General features: G+C 43.1%; 2 protein-coding genes across 2 annotated transcripts; one reads left to right on the top strand and one right to left on the bottom strand.

Moving 5' to 3' along the window:
• Positions 1-1,610: 1,610 nt before the first annotated feature.
• On the bottom strand, positions 1,611-6,786 carry LOC133447392 (charged multivesicular body protein 1b-like). Its single transcript, XM_061726064.1, has 8 exons — positions 6,672-6,786; positions 6,383-6,480; positions 5,519-5,665; positions 4,249-4,317; positions 4,040-4,147; positions 3,910-3,953; positions 2,415-2,487; positions 1,611-1,747 (listed from the first exon to the last, which is right to left on the bottom strand). The coding sequence occupies exons 1-8, from the start codon at positions 6,784-6,786 to the stop codon at positions 1,700-1,702; spliced, it is 702 nt and encodes a 233-aa protein (XP_061582048.1). The 3' UTR covers positions 1,611-1,699.
• Positions 6,787-8,717: 1,931 nt separating this feature from the next.
• Positions 8,718-18,253, top strand: LOC133447205 (proteoglycan 4). The gene is made up of 3 exons (XM_061725746.1): positions 8,718-8,946; positions 11,147-11,461; positions 13,608-18,253. The coding sequence occupies exons 1-3, from the start codon at positions 8,932-8,934 to the stop codon at positions 16,938-16,940; spliced, it is 3,663 nt and encodes a 1,220-aa protein (XP_061581730.1). The 5' UTR covers positions 8,718-8,931; the 3' UTR covers positions 16,941-18,253.
• The last annotated feature ends 1,499 nt before the right edge of the window (positions 18,254-19,752 follow it).

Here is a 19,752-nt window from a genome sequence, read left to right on the forward strand (position 1 = left end):
ATACAAAAATTGTCAATTTACCTCTCTCTGGAACATTCTTTCAAATGAGGTCATGGATCGTACAGTTGTTACCTCTAAACTAAATTCTGGGCTTCAGCTGGACGCCTTGTCCTGATGATCCCCAGCTCAAGGCTGTCTGAGCGTATCTACAGATCCAGTGCAGGTCAGAATCCTGCGAGCTGCGACTGGAGCTTCAGAACCAGCAGCTCTGCGTTGCTTTCACACCTGCGCAGGAGCAGGCGGGTCAGGTGGGTTGGTGGTCCCACCTGAACCGCCTGCTTCTGCCCGTCAGCAGGTACGACACCTCTAGAAACCAGCTGACGGTGGTGTTGAAGATGCTGAGCTGGAGAAGTAGCAAACAAAGCACAGCTGATATGTTTATGTTAACACTGCTGTCCACCCAGAGCATTGTTCATACATGAGTTACCGCCTGCACATCTGCACATGTCTGCTGGAAGTGTTCCTGCACATGTAGGGATGAACACAGCGGACAGAAAAATGGAGCATGGCAGTTTCTCCCAGCTTTAATCACGCTGAAACATGAGGCCGTAGCCACCAAGGCTTAAAGCCAAATGCCCAAAACAGATTCTGTGGTTATTACAGGAAAGTTACGTGGAATTTTAATTTCAAATCATTTAACCCGACACAGGAATGAGTGGCAGCTGCTGGACCGCTGGGGTCAGCTGCAAATTCTTCCTGTCCTCAACATGAATAAGTGTACATGCGCTCAAACACGCCACGGACAACGAGCTCATCAAAGTGTCCCGGAGCGGGTTGAATGGAGGCTCGTGTCAATCTGGAGGGCACTGATGATGATTGCGAATGCAGTTAAGTGTGTGCTGATGATGATTAGGAAGGACACAAAAAAGGGTCAGAGGTGGCTGGGCGTCACTCTGGAGAACTCCCGTCAGCTACAGGGATGCCAGTGTGCACATGTGGAGAAATCTCCGTGCTTGGACAGCACCTGTAATGGCTCCCAGCTGAGACGGGCCGACCCCCTGGGACCCGGGGAACTGCGAGTGTGTGTGTGTGTAATGAGGCACTGGCATGCGAGCGGCAGAAGGCCACTTCCTCTACAGGTGAAACCTCTGACCTCTCATCTGTTCCCCGTTGGAGGAGAGAAAGAGGAGGGGCACGATGATGGAAGGAGCGAGTGTTGTGAGGTGCATACTTCAACCCAAAACACAATTGCAAATATCCCCCAAAAATTAAAACAGATGTGACAAACAACATGCACAAAACTGTTTTTTAATGGCGTTCTGCTCCTGCAGGTACATGTGCGTGAGCCTTCAGAGCAGCTGATGTTCTATGAAGAAAGTCAAGAAGAGCAAACGTTTTACTATAAGCCCTCTTTAGTTGAAAAAAAAGGGGAAAAAGGACTTCAAATAATGCATTTGAAGGCTTTTTGCTACATCAGGAGAAGAGATAAGAAAAGTAGAAAAGTAACATAACCAGATACCTCATATCCTTAGTCATGCATGAAACAATATATTTACATTTAAAAATAAATGCCAGTCAATAAATATTTATTATGCAATTAGATAATAAATATGTTTCTTCTTTAACTCTTCTCATCGTGTACTCTTTACCCTTTAGAAAGCGCTGCTGGACTCTCTTACAGGTATCCTGAAGGCACGTTGCACTTTTTATCTAGCACTTTTTCTCCCCGTGTCTCCTCTCCTCTCCTCTTGCGGCGTCTCTAGGACTCTTGGTCCCGCAGCCTGGAAAGCCTCTGGGAGAGCTCGTCCTGACCACAGCCCACAAGACAAAGGAGTCAGTCAAACGCAGACGTAAACCCAAGCACAGATATGTTCGTTATTCTGGCCTCCACAGTGAAAATCTTTGTCTCCCAAAACCAGAATACAGAAAAAAAGGAGCTAACGCTAAAAGAGGAAATGCTAAGTTTTGTGAGTTTACAAGATTAATCTGTTTCCAAATTCCACAAAGTCTTTCTTTCACTAAAAGATTAGTAACTGTTAACTGGCAGAAATCACTGTAAATCCTTGCAGGATTAGTAAGTGTCTTAAGTCGGCTTAGGAAAAGTCTCGTCAGAGAGGCAGCGCTCATCACCACCACAACCTGTGATGTTCCTACAAGCCTCTTGCATGAAACCCAGGACACAAAAATTTATGTTAAACCAGAATGCAAAAGCTTGCAAATAGTTTAAGCCCGATAGAGGAAAAAAAAAACGTAGGAAGAACTGAATCTGTTAAATGTACTGCATGCTAGTTCTTAATTTGATGCCTACAACGTATCTAGAAAGTCATCGTTTCTGCTGTGTTGCATCATAGTTTGTTTTTACTACACTCAGAGTGTCTGAGACCTGAGGAGAAATCTGCTGTAGTCCTGAAAATGAAGTTTCTCGTTCATGCTTAGTACAGGATTTCAGCAGCTCAACAGAGTGGACGTGTTACCTGCTCGGCTGATGCAGTAGTTGAAGGCAGCAAGGAAGTCTGACCTGGAGGAAGTTCCAGGTTAAGATCCAGTCTTTTAGATGAGGACAAATAACCATGGAACAGAAATAAATAAATAAGTTAGGATCTCAGAAATGAAAATCATTAAAATCACTGTGTTAAACTAACAAGCTTTTGTATTTCAAAGCAAACTTTAAAACAGTGAAAACTTTGTAATCCTAGATTTTGTTAAGTCAGTACCATGAAGACATGAGTATTTTTAATACAAAGGTATACTTTACTGCTTTTGAAGACATGCATATTGTAACCATGTGATCATATAACCTTTGTATAGATTAACTGCGCCGGCCGCATCCTCCTCCTAACCTTTGTTATTTGTTCAAACTGGATTCTCAAGATTGTTGAACACCCTACACCAGTGGTTCTCAAATAGGGGTACGCGTACCCCTGGGGGTACGTGAAGGCACTCCAGGGGGTACGTGAGTTTTTAAAATATACATATATTTAAAAAGTAGCATCCATGCAAAAATCCTTTAAAAATAAATATTTCATAAATAATTGAGGAAAATATAAGTCTAATTTCATAAAATGAATTTTATCTTCAGGAGTAGGCTATTCAACTTATTATCCTAAAACCGCAGTCTCCCCCACACCAGGATGGTTCCACCTAACCTGTCAATCACCTGGCTTCACCTGTCATCACTTGGACCAACGATGGAGTCGTGGTTGAAGCATAGCAGCAATATTTTTAATTTTAATAAATCAGTTACTGATGGCACAGTGCTCTGTTTTAGGTCTTTTTTTACAACCAAAAGTGCTTTGCGCTGGTTAGGGGGTACTTGGCTGAAAAAATATTTCACAGGGGTACATCACTGAAAAAAGGTTGAGGACCACTGCCCTAAACCAACTACACACATATCTTTAAATTATACTCTTTCGAGGATTTCTGAGAAATACTTACTCACCTAATCAACCGCACATTTTGCCACAAAACAGACAGCAACTACCACATACACACACATCAGGTGTCTAGCATGAGCTCAGAGTCTCAGAGAAGTTATTAAACAGAGGGGACAACCAACGTCTGCAGAAGTTGCCTCCACTTGGCAATTTTATAAGGGCATATTTAATAGTTTAATAGGTGATGTGATGTGAGTTATCCAATCAGGAAGTGTATTTTTTGCATACTCATCCTCGCCGCCTGGCATCTGTGTACGTCTTAGCTACTGTCCGTTTTGTGGAGAAACGTGTGGCTCATTGGGTCAGTATTTGGGTCTCAGGAAACCTTGAAAGTGTGTCATTCAAAGATATGTGTGTGGTTATGTTAGTGTGCACAATAACCTTGAAAATCCACTTTGAGGCTGTCTTTTCAGAGTCTGACAAAGGTGAGGACGATGCGGTTGGAGGAGGTAATCTATACAAAAGTTTACATGAGTACATATGCACTAAAGTTCATCCTTTTTGTCATTCATCTCAGTGTGAGAAGAGATCTTACCCTGCTTCATCAGCCATCTCTTGTAAGAGCATCTCCACTTCATTCTAGGGATACAACCAGATAAAGATTACAGCATAGTTTCTTGAAGAGTGAAATCATTTTTCAGGCTTGAATTCAACAGCTCTCATACCTGAGGCGTCATCAAAGTGGTGGTGCTGCTCATTGCTCCTTCCGTCTGAGCCGACTGCATGTCCAGGGTCACAAACTGGCTTTCAAACTTGTCCATGAGTCCAGAGATCTGTGGACAAAACGTGGTACAGGAGGGGAGAAAAAGAAATGCATGAAAATAGATGTTATGTGTCGTGTACTGTATATGGATGACTGCTTTTGTGTGTGTACCTTCTCCAAGTTCATGCTTTTCAGCGTGGCTTCCATTGACTTGACCACTCCAGTCATGGATTTTAAGACCTGGGAATAATTTACATTAAATACATTGTTGAGACCACTTTAATCTTTTCATGGTCATTAATTATTATTATTATTATTATTATTATTAATAATAATAATAATAATAATAATAATAATAATAATAATAATAATAATAATAATAATAATAATAATAATAATAATAATAATAAAATATGGACACATGAGTTCAAATTTAAATGGCATGGTAAAGTTTGACAAGCTGTATCCATATATGTCCACTAGGTGTCACTTTAACTCTTTAAACGAGTGCCTTTGTTATATCCAAGTCTGATTCTTAAATACACCCCAATAGGCCAAGGATTAATGATTAATCTTGGGAAAATGAACCAAGCCTTACTTGAATAAACTATGGAGAATAATGATATTATGAATACCATTGTTTTAACGTCTAATAAGACAGACAGATGCACTCAGAGCTGGTTTTCCACGATACAAGCTCCAACTCTCCCATCAGTTCTGAAGACTTTTATTAAGTTTTGTTCTATGAAAAGGTATCTTTCCTGGTATAAGCTGAAACTGATACCATGATTAACTGAGCTCTTTATTCTCAATTAGGAATAATGAGCAATTATTTAAGTTTAGTTTTATTTTTTCCCTCATCGAGAACATACAAGGCTTTTGCTGTAAATATGCTCAACTATTAAAACTGGGATACTTTTCTAAAAATGTTTTCGATTTCAAAAATAAGAGGAGTGTATATGTACACAAGTTTAATGTGAAAACAGAATTAAAGAAAAGTAATAAGGGCCATGGTTATATCCTCTGAATCCCAATTCAATTAATTTTTGATAAATTGCCCCATTCTGGCCTACTGAAAACTTCAACAAAATGATTTGAAATCATCTTTTTTTGTCAGGGGAAAAAAAAGATCAGAAAAATAAAACATATGGTTTGTCACATATCTAATGAAATTTTCTAATTTTAGCCCATTCTGCTAATTCTGAAGTGGTTGTGTAATGTAGGTCTTTTTCTCAAATCAGAATTAGTTTTCAAAACGGTATACGGTATGAGGAGACTCATGCCTTTATCCAAGTTGTACAAGTGCAATTATATGGCACCGATTCCATCCTCTTTCCGTCAAGACAAAACATCTTTCTACCATCACAGTCCAAGTGTGGAAAATCTATAAAGAAGTACTGTGGTTGAGTAAACTGCCCGTAGGGTCAGGGTTGGACATGACCTGGTTCATAGTGACAGCAGTCTGGACCCGAGAGGCCACAGCATCCACCCGAGCACTCATCTTCAAGAAGTTAAGGGACTGATGCTTCAGACGGATGGCATTCTCAGCGTGGATCCTGGCCGCCTCCAGGCTGCCCTTCTGCAGGGCCTGAAACAGAAGGACAGGTGCACATGACTGAATCACTGTAGCCTTGTGCAGACGATAAGACCAGTCATGGGTGCAGATCCCGGGGGGGACGGGGGGGACATACTGAAAAACATGAATTGTCCCCCCCAATAAAAATACCCTAAATTATTCAAAATTGAACAAATGTATTTTCAGCCTTAAAGGTTGAGTATGTAGAATATTTATTAAAAATATATTTCTAAAAAAATAATACATCCACTGTGCGTTTTGAGGTGTATTCTGTACACCTCAAAACGCACAGTGGATGTAGCAATGAGTCCTTTTTTTTTTTAGAACTGTTTACCACCATAACTGTGTTAAAAGATGATCAGTTAGTTTAAACAACTTGTTTAAGGCTCCATATTTCATCCATATATCAATTGATCGTGCATAAAGTAGTCCCATAGGATAAAAGGAAGATTGTGAGAAGAATTTGAGATGAGTAGACACTACATGCCCAAAACCCTTAAAATTATGATTTAGGAATAACAGTTAAGTAAGCAGTGACTGTTTAGGACAAATAAACAAGAAAGGTAGCACAATAAATGATTCCCTGTGCAGTATTTTTTGGCGAGCCTTTACCAATTTATGGCATGGTATGAGTTGCATATTGGCAAAAACCTAAAAATTAAAATCACGTTGGTGTCCCCCCCAATCCTGACATAGATCTGCACCCCTGAGACCAGTTTATTAACAAACCTGCTTCACTTTGGCTTTCTCTGCCTTTTCATCTTTATCACACTTCTTACAGTTGTGCTGTAGCTCCTTTGCAGCAAATTTAAGGTTGAACAGGTGTGCTGGTCAAAGTAGTCAAGGGACAGTTTATATCAGTGTTGGTAACACAAGTTAAAATGTAAGGGACACACTGATGTACCCTGAGATATTTAGTTGATTGAACCTGTGTCAAGGGAGGATGGGGAAACAAAGGTGTTTTCCGAAACAGGTGAAAGATTAACCAGGGTCATTAAATGTGCGAGGCGAGGCGGACAGCTGTCGTTGTTTTTTCTTTTATCGAGCGGAGATGAGAGCGCAGCCCCGAGCTGTAACCAGGCATCGCTGCCGGGCGACCGCTCCCGCAGCACACGGCAAAGGATACTCTCCATTTCACACAGGGCGGGAGGCTTTTTCTGCGACAAATGTGGTTTTCAGACAAAAATAATAAATACAAAGTAAAATCAACTCGTCAATAAGCCAATCACTAATTGTCCACAATCATTTGATGTGATGTTTTCGCCAGAGAGCGAAGAGCGTAGAGGCAAGAGGCTTCGGTTGTGCGTACTTCCGCCTTCGCTTGACTTCAGTACTACGTCTCGGTGTCAAACTGTGTTGTGGTTGTTTTATTATTTTTATTTATTTGTTATTTGGTTTGTTTTTAACATGTAAACAAAGTGTTACTTACCGAGTAAATTAAAAAAAAATATTTAAAAAGTGCTTTTCTAGAGCACGCATGCGCAGAATGTCGAGGCAAGTATTTTGCGATGACTACTCTGTCTTATGCATAAATAATTTACCACCAAACATTAAACCATGCCTGATACGCTTTATTTATTGTGCTTTTTTTGGATGATGCATAAATAACCTGAAACTGACAAGAGCCGTGCTCTATGAATCACTTTGAAACGGAAACTATCCTCATTCGCTGGTACCTCTGGCATACTTTTAACCGTCGTCACACATGATCACGATTTATCGTGATGTGCTCGCGCTTTCGACGTCACGGCTGCCGGAGGAGTTAACGGGCGCGCGTGTCCGAAGCAGACAAGCCCCATCCCGGCTATAAATAGTGCGTGCCCGGTATCGGCAGGCTGTAGTACACGTCTAGTGACGTCACCTGTGGTTCTCTTGTGAGGGAGTAAATTGACCTTTTCTACAAAGAAAGCCATTCGGTGCGGTTAGGTGTGTGTGTTGCTGCTGGTCTTTCTCACTTTTTTTAGACATCAGTCGCTGCCACCACAGTTGGAAAAAGAAACAGTGATTTGTTGTTGTTATTGTGTGTGTTAAAAGAAGGGACAATAGCAGTAGGAGGAGGGGGGAAAGGGATCATCGCCCAGATAGAAAAAGGTCCCAGTGTGTGTGAGCAGCGAGTCTGCGGGAGGAGCAGATGGATGACTCATACCGGCTCTGCCGGACACCGTACACACACACACACACACGGCATCAGATGTGATGATGTTTCCGTGATGGGGGGCTGAAGTGGATGGGAAGTCAAAATATTCCGAGAAACGACAGAATATGGTCAGCTGGTTATGAAAACTCAAGCATGAATTATGGTTCTGCGTTACATCGACGTAGGGTACGGCGTAGGCTCTGCGTTGGTGTAACGCGGAACCATAAATCAGCCTTCAGTTTTATGAAAAACTTGAGCTATCCTCTGGAGACAGAGTGGAGTCAGTGTGTTAGTGTATAGTACAGATTGAAACAGCTTTTAATTCTAAAGTTATGAAAACTAAATTAAGATAAAATAAATAAATTACTGGGGTTTGTGACGAATTATCCCTGGCACTTGTAAACGCCCTCTTTCTCACCACCATCGTTGTTGTGAGCACACACACACACACACACACACACACACACACACACACACACACACACACACACACACTTGCACCCCCCTCCAAACACACACAAACACACACACACACACACACACACCCCTCCAAACACACACACACACACACACCCCTCCAAACACACACACACAAACACACGCACACACGCACACACACACACCCCCCTCCAAACACACACACACAAACACACGCACACACGCACACACACACACCCCTCCAAACACACACACACCCCTCCAAATACAAACACACACACACACACACTCGCGCACACACACACACACACACACACACACACACACACACACACACACACACACAGAGACACACACACACACACACACACACACACACACAAGTCATAAGTGAGTGACGGCAGGTCGCTATGGAAACTGCGTTACGCTCCGGGCAGCCGGGGGAGAAAACAAGAGCGTGAGGACTCGTTTCACTCTTCATTTCAGCACCACGCTCCTGGACAGCGCCCGGATGAGAGCGAGCTCAGGCTGCGTTGTTTGCCTCACACGGAGCGGAGTCGCATCAGCACCGGGTCTCACACACGTGGATAGAGAGGAACTCATCTTCCTTCAACACGGGACCAACTCTTCCCACACCTCTCTTTAGCGGAGGATATCAAGGTCCAGTTCCGCTGACAAAGCCAGGAGCAGGTCGCTCCCTCAAATGCCACAGCAACAGGTAAGAACCCTCACCTCTGGGAAGTTTCTCCTGCTACTGCCCGTTATCCTGCCAGCCTCTTAATTGCTGCTAATTGCCTCCACCTGGCATCTCAGGTGTACTTAAAGTGTGAGATTGGGTGATTAGAGGGAAGAAAAGCAGCCTAAAACACAGCAGGAGTCCAGCTCTTTTCTAGTCAATTCTGAGTAATGATGGACTGTGTAATTGTATGTTATTCTGAACCTTAACATCCACCTGCCATTGGGAGCACGTTTGTTTTAGCACTCTTGATTCTGTGAATAATTTAGAAGTATTGTTACACAACAAATACTAACTTCTTGCCACCAATGGCATGCCTACTTATAGAGAAGTTTAAAAAAAGACTTACCATAATAGAAAAAATATCAATAGACAGAGCCCACTTCAGCTGAATGTAGTTTTCTGCATAGTCTATATATATATATATATATATATATATATATATATATATATATATATATATATACATATATATATATATATATATATATATATATATGCACAGTACAGATTGTGTACACTAACCCTTATTTGTGTATGTTTTGCATGGAGTTGAGTGCATGAGCCTCAGATTGTGTTAGGCTTTTCAGTGGCCATAGATTATAACCGAGCTGAGCCAACACGCTGGGATGAGTCACTCAGCCTGCAAGTTTGCAGAAGAGTGCGAAAGGGGAGGGGGAAAAATAGGGGCCAGCTGTAAAACATTGCCTGCAGTGGCTCTTTGTCTCCTCAGCATATTGTTTCATTGTGAATATGATCAGAGTCGTTACCTGGAGCTGTAGTTATAACCTCCGGATGCATGTTACTTTGCAACTTGGGATTGTTAAAGCCGGATTCAGATGTCTTGCCCACAGCTCTCTTTAGCAGCTTTGTATTGTGAAACAACTTCTTTGTTTTTGGTAAGCATGCTCCACTATTTTCAACTGGACAGGTAGGGTTGTCTTTGAGTTTGTTTGTTTTTTAGAGTTTCTTTGAAATCCATGTAACATGGATGAGTTTATATCTGAATACTGCCTGGAATAGATTGTTTCTGGATGTCAGAGATTATAGCCTTCTGGTATTTCAAACCAATACTAGAAAACATCCATTACTGCTCATTAGTATCCCCGTGTTTAGCCTGCTAGTATTGGTATATCATAGCAATCAGCATTATTCAGCTGTGGTGCGGAGTGACAGCTATTGATTAGAGCAAACAATAGATTATAATGGGCTGGTATAAACCACAGTTGCTCTCTAAAACCTAAGCGCTCACTCTCTGAAACACATCAACAAGCACGGATGTTCAAACACTCAATCATGTAACAGAGCCTCTGAGGATGCATTTAGTTAGGAAATGATTACGTGGCTCATTGAAATGATGTATGTAGTTTGTAAAGACTCATTGAAAAAGTATGGCTCCAAATGTGCCGTGTATGACTGCCAAGAGAATTATGCATGGGAAAGTAAAACTAAAGACAAAAAAAATCAGTTGTCTGATTTTGAAATCCACTTAGTTCCAATTAGTTTTACCATGTTAAGAGGTGTTCGACTAAAGCATGCCTGCAATCCCATGAATGTATGAGAGTAATTGTTTATAATGTAGACACATCATATGCTGACAAAAAAAGAAAGGGAAAAAAAAAAACGGATGCGCATCTTTAATTAGTGACATTGGTGGGATTAATGCAGTCTCCCGGTGATGACTCATTCAGCTTAACTCTTGCTCCTCTGGTGAAAAAAAACCAGAAAAAACTGTCTAATAAACAAACCTTGAGTGTGGCTTTACATCTATTACATTTATCTTAATTAAAACATCTTGAATGAGCAGAAGTATGTTTTTATCAACTAGATCCTGATCCTGCCATTGTGATATTAAATAATGAAATAAATAATGAAACACTATTTTGTACTTGGACAGTGGATGCATTTTCATTCTAAGCACATGTCTGTGGTTAATCCATGTGTCAGCTCATCAACAAGGCAGAAATATTAGCATTGTGGAAAGGCTGTTAACCAAGCTGGCACTGGGAGACAGCGGGCTGGCAGGGCGCGTGCTGGCAGGGCGCGTGCCTGCACGCCTGAGCGAGCGCTGAGGATGCTTGTATGATACACAGCGAGCCCTAGAGAGTTAAACATGTAGCACTTTTTCTTTTTTATGAGGAGTCATAATAAACTCTTATTGTCATCCTCAATCCATCTCCAGGGCAGCAGCATGTCTGAAAAGAAATCCAGTCAGAGGTTTCACAGTTTGAGCTCTGAGCAGGTGGAAGTTCTTCATCAAGTTCTTTCTGAGGTGGTTCCAATCCATGGCCGTGGGAACTTTCCCACGCTGGAGCTGCGTCCCCGTGACATCATCATAGCGGTGCGAGCGAAGCTTCAGAACCAGGGGATCGTAGTTAGAGACGTCCGTCTGAACGGCTCCACGGCCAGCCATGTCCTTGTCCGAGACAACGGAACGAGCTACAAGGACCTGGACGTCATCTTCGGAGTGGAGCTGCCCAGTCAAGAGGAGTTCCAGGTGCAGTTTTTATACTATTATTATTACCCCAAAAAAGTAACTGTGGATCAGAATCAGAATCAGAATCAGAAAAGGGTTTATTGCCAAGTTTTCACACGAGGAATTTGTTATGGGGATTGGTGCAACACAATACAAATATAAAAACAAATATATAAGAGATAAAATTTAATGAAATGTATAAACAATAAAAAGTATAAACAGTAAAATAAAATGTAGACCGGAAATGTACGATTGTCGTATTAGTTGTTTATAACATTCAATCAAAGCTATTATTCCTAAAACCAGGCATGCCACAGTCAAAGTAGGTATTCCTCCAATATTTGATGTGGTTTGCTGGAAATCAGTTACCGTCAGGGTGTGAGGGCCGTTAGACTATCAGGCATTTCAACCAGATGCAAATAACCTGTGAAGAACACCCAGTTTAAGGTTTAAATTTGTATTTTATTTATTAGGGTGGGTCAAACTATGCAATCTGACTAATGGCATTTGAGATGTTGTTATGATATTAGGAAACATAGGAAGCACCTTTTCAAATTTCTGTAAATTCTTGTGACTTTACAGCCCACCGTCAAATTTTTACTCCACTTCTTCAAAGACTTCCTGGTCCTCTTGACAACTGAACACATCAGACATGACTCCAGTACATGTATCACATACATGTTGAAGACGTCTGTAAATGTTCTACTTTTTACTTCACTCTTTTCAACTAGTAGAGCTAAGACTTAACACTTAAAGGAAACCCATTTTTAAAACACACGTTATCAACATCCTGAGGGCGTTAAGAGATTTTGAACAAGAGGTCACCAGCTCACTCAGCTTAGCAGTTCATAGAAGAAAACTGCCTCAAATCTCACATTTCAGTTACAGTACAATTGTAAACAACATCCAAGACAGATGACAGCTATTTATTTCTGTTATAACACAGTATTTTTCCTCCTGACCTTTCCATCCACATGTCATTCAGCTATCCGTCTCACATGTGTCACAAAATGACAAGTGACTGAGGTCACAGATCTTCTGGGAAAAGCCATTAACAGAGAAAAAAGGGGCTGAGTGGAAGAATACAGACGTGTGGTGTGTTCGTATGTTCCACAGAACATGACTGCTGTGAATGAAACAGCAGATGAAGTTGTATTTCTTGACTCACACTGTGAGCCCCGGATTCACACCGCACAAGGACACAGCTGCTTAGAGATGCTTAGAGGAGCCAACGGAGGTTTAAATTCATAGAAATATACAACACGAAGCTTCCCAAGATGACAAATCATATATATCTGTCCACACTGGCCGCTGCACTAAAATGGCATTAAAAATTTAAGATGTCTGGGATGAGAATAGTTACTTTTTGGTGCTATATTTATATATGATAATATTACTGTATAGCCCCGAGGTCGGCAACCCAAAATGTTGAAAGAGCCATATTGGACCAAAAACACAAAAAACAAATATGTCTGGAGCCGCAAAACATGAAAAGTCTTGTATAAGCCTTAGAATGAAGGCAACACATGCTGCATGTTTCTATATTAGTTATAACTGGGGGAAGATTTTTTTTTCATTATGCACTTCGAGAAAAAAGTCAAAATGTCCAGAAAAAGTCGAAATTTCGAAAAAAAAGTCGAAATGTCAAGTTAATGTTGAAGTACAATCTTGAGACAAAAGTCAAAATGTCGAGAAAAAAGTTGAAAATGTCGAGAAAAAAGTCAAAATGTCGAGAAAAAGTCGAAAGTTCGAGAAAAAAGTCGAAATGTTGAGACAAAAGTCGAAATGTTGAGAAAAAAGTTGAAATATCGAGATTAAAAAGGAAAGGAAAAAGTAAGAAAAAAGAGGAAAAAAGAAAAAAAGAAGAAAAAAAGGAAAAAGAAAAAAAAGGTCAAACATCTTTTAAAAAGCTCCAGGAGCCACTAGGGCGGCACTAAAGAGCCGCATGCGGCTCTGGAGCCGCGGGTTGCCGACCCCTGGTATAGCCTTAACCACCATGCAGTTGCAGGACATCTTATTATAAGGCTAATGGTGCTTTTAACAATGTAACACACTCACCAGGAGTGCTGAGCCAAAGTAATATGACAATATTCAGTTTGATGATACAAATAAAAGTGTACTCTTGTTAATTGTAGCTGTCACGTTATTGACCTCTTGTCCCCCACAGGTGATCAAAGAGTCAGTGCTGGGCTGCCTGCTCGAGTGTCTCCCCGTGGGAGTCAACAGAGAGCGCATCAGCAGCGCCACAATGAAGGAGGCCTATGTCCAGAAAATGGTCAAAGTCTTCAACGAACATGACCGCTGGAGCCTCATCTCCCTGTTAAACAACAGTGGCAAGAACCTGGAGCTCAAGTTTGTGAGCACACTCAGGCGGCAGTTTGAGTTCAGCGTGGACTCCTTCCAGATCATTCTGGATCCTCTCCTGGAGTCCTACATGCAGCAAGACTCACAGCACAAAATGAACCTCAAGGACCAGCCCAAGGATGGTCAGAAAAAAGACTCCTCTTTTGCGCTTAGTCACACGACTCCTCGGGAAACAGAGAAGTCCCCCAGCAGAGACTTATCGAAGGAAGAAAAGGTTCAGGTCAGCCGGACACAACAGAGGGATGAAGTTCACGAAAAGGAGTCTCAGACAGAGTTTTCACAAGAAGCTGAAGATTCAAGCCAGACAAAACTCACAACAGAGAAAAATGAAGCACCATCTGTAGGGATGGAAGAAGTCTCTGAGAAGAAAGAAAAGCTAAACGAGACCAATCAGACATCTCCGCACCTTTCATCAGAAAAGAAACAAGCCTCTGGGGAAGCTGAAGCCCCAGCTCTGGCTGAACTCAGACACGAGCCGGATCTCTTAGATGAGACTGAACCCTCAATAAAGGTAGACCAGTCAGACCAATTAAAGCTCTGTGACAGCCAACAACCAGCACATTTAAATGATAAGGAACTCTCTGTCCAAGGAGAACTGACAAGCCACGCAAATGTGCCTGGCGAACAGAGAGAACTCACAGGGCAGATGGGACATTCTGATACGCTCAACGCCCCCAAAAAAGCCCAGGCAGAGTGTCTAATCCTAGCAGAGGAGCAACCTGATAAAACAAACTTATCTGAGAGTTTGAGAGAGGATCAGAGAAGCAATGAGGCAGATAAAACTCCACTTGTGTCTCCTCCAGACTCTAGCACATCTTCATCTACAAAGACAGAGACACAGTTAGAGGATGAAAGAGAAGCAGAAACAGAGAACAGTGAGGATGTCGAAGCAAAGAGGGAAAATGTCCCCGAACTGAGTGAAATCACAGAACAGATTTCAGCCTTGGAGGAAAAACATGTAGAAGACACACAGAGTATTGATTGTTCCTGCTCCACCTCTTCCACACTTACACTTGGCAACACACAATCTGCTGACAAAGAGGATACACAGGAGAGCCACAGCACACAACACTCAGATAACTCAGAGAAAAGCGCTAACTCACTTGATGCCATCAGCCCTACAGATACTCAGGATATTTTACCTGCACCACCTAGCCTTATTTGTGATAAAAAGACCTCTTCCCCTCCCTCTGGTAAGGTCTCAGAAAGACTGTCTCACATGGTGGTGCTCAAACACTCGTCTCCCAAACCCCCTCGTAGAATGTGCCGAAAGGTTGCACCCAATTCCAACCCTTACCCATTATCAGAAAGCGAACTACTTCCTCCACCGTGTGTAGATTTTAACCCTATCCCCGAGCCTGAATCCGATACCGCCTTTGACCCAAACCCGGCACATCCCAGTTCAGACCCAACAACTATCCCAGCAACTATTATAACTGATAGGACAATTCCTTCGCTGGATCCTAATCCTTCCATTAAACTATCTTCCAACCCCGACGCTACGTCCGCTCCTGATCCAGCCCCTGACATAATCTCCACCCCAGCTAGGGATCCCATGTTGGCTTTACCCCTGGAGACAGCTTCGTCACAGAAAATCATGAAGGGCTCATGCGAAACAACTCCAAAAGAGACGCTAAACACAGATGTTTTTGATGAGCCAAGCCAGTCCTCCACCAGAGACATTTTCTCTGAACTCAAACAGTCAGAACCTCTCGGTGCAGAGACAACCCCAGTTTCACAGCCTGATACGAATAGCTCCAACAGGGAAGAACCTGTAAACACCACTGATGGTGATACTGTAACAGAAGAGCAGATCAAAAACATTAACCTTAATCACCCAAACATCAGTCCACGAGATAATGCACCAAGTTCCCCCACCTCTTCCCTCTGTGTCACCCCTCCTGTGTTAAATCTCTCCCCTCCGTGCCTCACCCCCTCACCCCCCAGCCCTAGCCCTCCTCCATGTCTAACACCGCCTTCTCCAATGCTAAGCCCCATGAGTCCAGCTACCAGCTTTAGTTCTCCCCCTCTGAGTTTCAGCCCGACCTCATCCTCTCTGAGCTCACCTCCTTACCTCACCCCTATGCTCAACCTTAGCCCTCCTCCAGTCTGTATCACTCCACCTTCCCCCTGCCTCAGCCCTCCCCTGCTCTGCCTTACTCCACCTGTGGAGTTGGAGGACCGTGCACCGCAGCTAACTGCAGACATGGAGTCTTTGATACTCAGTGCTGAGGATAATGAACAGGTTCAACAGCCCTCCCCTCATGCAGGAGTCCCTCAGTTGGACCTGGAAGATAAAAAGGAACACGAGTATATCTCATCATTGCCTCAGGTTGACAAGCCTGTCTCTTTTCCAATCACAATTCCAAGCTCCACCTCCCATGTGTTGCCTCACTGCCCATCTGGAGACTTAGGGGAAACTGACCCTCCGAAAGCCACTGAGCCATCCAACTCTGTGCCTGAGAAAAAAGAGCCCCCTAAGGTAACCACATACATGTCTGGGGAGTGCAACACTCCCCAACCACTAGACTCAGTCCCTGCTGTTGAGGTCCTGGCAGAGAGCATGTATGGTGACTTTGAGGCGGCGATGGACCACCTTCGTTATCGTCTGATCGCTACTAGAAATCCTGAGGAGATCCGAGGTGGGGGCTTGTTGAAGTACAGCAACCTGTTGGTTAGGGACTACCGGCCGGCCAGCGAGACTCAGATAAAGACACTTGAGCGCTACATGTGCTCACGCTTTTTCATCGATTTCCCTGACGTTCAGGAGCAGCAGAGGAAGATCCTGTCGTACTTGAAGAACCACTTCATTGGCGAGGAGAGGAGCAAGTACCAGTACCTGATGACGCTGCGTCGCGTGATAGATGACAGCACAGTGTGTCTGATGGGACATGAGCGCCGTCAAACACTCAACATGATCACTGTGTTGGCACTGAAGGTTCTTGGAGAGCAGAACATCATTCCCAACACAGACCATGTGACATGCTTCTACCAGCCTGCCCCGTACCTCGCTGAGCACAGCGCCCCCTATCTGGCAGAACCCAGCTACTGCAGCTACTACTTACCCCAAGGAGGATCAACTCTGTTATACCAACCTTACCCTTTACACCTGCACCCACAGACTGGACTAGTCTGACACCCCCATGCGCATGCACGTACACAAAACACACGATTGAGCAAGAAGATTGTTCTTACCACGAGGGAAGAGCTGGAGAATGGAAACTATAATGCAGGGATTAACTGTTTGGTCTATAATAGACCTGTAGGGGAGGGATTGAGTGGGTTTTTACATAAAACCCCCGGAGTCTATAAGGTTCTAATACGATTATATATAATTATCTGGGCTTTGTGGGAAAATAATAATTCTTCCAATATTGTTCAAATTCCAGAAAAATGCTGTATGCACTTCATGAGTCATAGCTCTTTGGTCTCCCTGGGAAACCAGTTGTGCTGTTGACATTCACACACACACACACACACACACACACACACACACACACACACACACACACACACACACACACACACACACACACACATGAAAATGAACTTCCAGGTTCTTAAATTCTTGTATACTCTTTCCATGTTCTTACTGTGTTGTTCTTATTGGGTTTGTTCAGAATGTGGACCTTGCCTGTGGTTGATGTTGTGCATGGATACGTTAGGACTGTTTTCTCACTGCCAAATACTGTGTGAATACTATGCTTCTCAAGCAGTTTCATGTAACTTTGTTATTCCTCTTGAAAGTGGTTGTATTCTGAAAAAATACAGGGAGGGACGAGTCTATCTGCGTGTGCAGTATTTTTCAAAAACACACACAGACACACACACACACACAACTAAACATGGAATACTTCATGCACACAAAGTTAGACAATGCATGAGTGACTAAATAGATCTCATTTAAAGTCAAAGCAAATGCTTTTAATTTATTAGAAATGGATCTATTTTTGCACGAGTTTCCAGGATTAAACTGTTGGGTTAGTTCCTAATGAAGAATATCAACAACAATGCCTTTGGTGTAGACTGTACAGTATATTGGTTACAGTATATTGTGTGCAAATGCAATGCATTGTTTTCAGGTAAATTGTGTTCAAATGTAGTGTTTGGTTCCTTTCCCTTGTGTAGTCATTTCTGTAATCATGTGAAGTATTGTAACATCTGGTGTTACTTTCTTTGATGCTAACGTTTACTCTGTGGAGGCGGTCAGGTTCCAAGCATCTTTGGGTCATCTCTAAACAAGGTAGATGCAGATATGTCTAAACAGACAGACTTCAACTTATAGGATTCCTCTCTGATTCGCGCCAGAACCAACTTGAAACAACTTCAGATAATCTGTTTAAAGTCGTGCAACAGCAACTATGACCAAAGATGGTTAAGTAGGGAAATCAAGTGCCTAAATGTGAGACATCATCGGCGTGTCTTTTTCTCACTGCACTGTGGGTGTTAAAGTTGGGGGGGAGGGTTAGCGTGGGGTGGGGCTGGGTGTGTGTTCAGTTGTTTAACCCCTGTTACTGCTGCCCGTTTTGATGTCCTCTTTAATGTAGTCTTTTGTTGTTGTTTATCCATGTACATTTTGATAAAATAAAGGATAAACTCAATAAAACTTCAGATGTGGAAGAAACTCATTATTTCCCCCCAAAAAAGCCAAACTATGACTTTAAAGAGAAAAAAATACTTTTTTCTTATCTTTTACTGGATTGGAAATTGATACTCCTCCCACTGCGCTATTTCCAAAAGTGACACGCTGCACAGCTTACACATCCTACCCATGATTGCGCGCTCTGCCATGATCCACTTAAGCACGACTGTCAAATTACACCGGTGCCCAGGAGAGCGAGGCAAAGCTGTGAAATTCTGTCTGGGTCAGGCATCTTATCACAAATCACCTGTCCTTCAGATGTGTTTGGATTCAGATGACGCACAGGCTACGCAACACAGCAGGCTCAACAATGTGTAAATGTGAGGAGAATATGGCTCGCTGGGTGTGAGAGAGAGAAAGAAAAAGAGGGAAAGGATTCGTATGCGTGCGTGAGGGAGAGTGAATGCTTCGGATGCAGAGGCAGCATCAGGTGGTCCCGTTCTCCACCTTATAATTGAGGAGACCTACAGTATAATTAAACAATAAAGCTTCCTCCTTGGTCTCTTGCCACTTTCATCCTTCCCGCCCACTTCACACCAATCATAGGTCATGCACGAGGGGACATGAGCTAGGAGTTATTGCCTTGCACCTTCCATTTAGTATTGGCTTGCACTGCCGTTTAAAAGGTTGCCTACACACTCCTGCCTGGGTAGGGAAGAGAGCATGTGATCTAGTGGGGTCTGTATCAGTGTCTCGCAGACCTCTGAGCCACTCTCGTCCACTCGGGGTTTCCATAGAGACAAAGACAGGGAGCACTGTGGGGGCGCAGAGAGCATGACGGAAGACAGGGAAGACCCACACACCAAATGAGGGGGAGTGAGATGAAAACAAGCAAAGAGAAAAAGGAGGTGGGTGAGAGATGGAAAAGAGAGAGGGAAAGTGGACAGAAAGACAGATGGATGAGAAATTTAGAGCTCACAAAGGAACAACAATGAGTGGGAGAGCTCTGGGGGGGGCAAAGCCAGGCAGGAGGAGCAGGAGCAGGAGCAGGAGCAGGGGAGTTGATGGGGAGAGCGTGGGAGGTTGTCAGGCCTTCAGCCACAAGGGAGTCACTGAGAGGTGGCTGCAGTGACGGCAGCAGTGATGTCAGAGCTGGAGTGCACGCATATTTTTACATGGCAGTGCATGTGCGCACACACAGCTGCAGGCGCATCAATTTTCCTAATGGCATGCCCACCCGTCCATCCTCAGCAAACATTTTCAGACTCAGAGATAATAAAAGTGCATCATCCACACATATGCCTTCCTCCCTGTCTCCGTCTCTGTCTTTGTCTCTGACCGGTGCCTTATGTCTGACCAAACTCTC

The sequence above is a fragment of the Cololabis saira genome, chromosome 7 (assembly GCF_033807715.1).
Source record: "Cololabis saira isolate AMF1-May2022 chromosome 7, fColSai1.1, whole genome shotgun sequence".
NCBI classification, from domain to species: Eukaryota; Metazoa; Chordata; class Actinopteri; order Beloniformes; family Belonidae; genus Cololabis; species Cololabis saira.

What these genes read in the sequence shown, in the direction of transcription:
- LOC133447205 (XM_061725746.1), top strand. An exon ending in CCAGTCAAGAGGAGTTCCAG is followed by an intron (nt 11,462 to 13,607) that starts GTGCAGTTTTTA and finishes TGTCCCCCACAG; the next exon opens with GTGATCAAAGAGTCAGTGCT.
- LOC133447392 (XM_061726064.1), bottom strand. Translation starts at nt 6,786, where the DNA reads ATGGAGAGTATCCTTTGCCGTGTGCTGCGGGAGCGGTCGCCCGGCAGC. An exon ending in AAGAAAAAACAACGACAGCT is followed by an intron (nt 6,481 to 6,671) that starts GTCCGCCTCGCC and finishes TACTTTGACCAG; the next exon opens with CACACCTGTTCAACCTTAAA. An exon ending in AGAAAGCCAAAGTGAAGCAG is followed by an intron (nt 5,666 to 6,382) that starts GTTTGTTAATAA and finishes CTTCTGTTTCAG; the next exon opens with GCCCTGCAGAAGGGCAGCCT.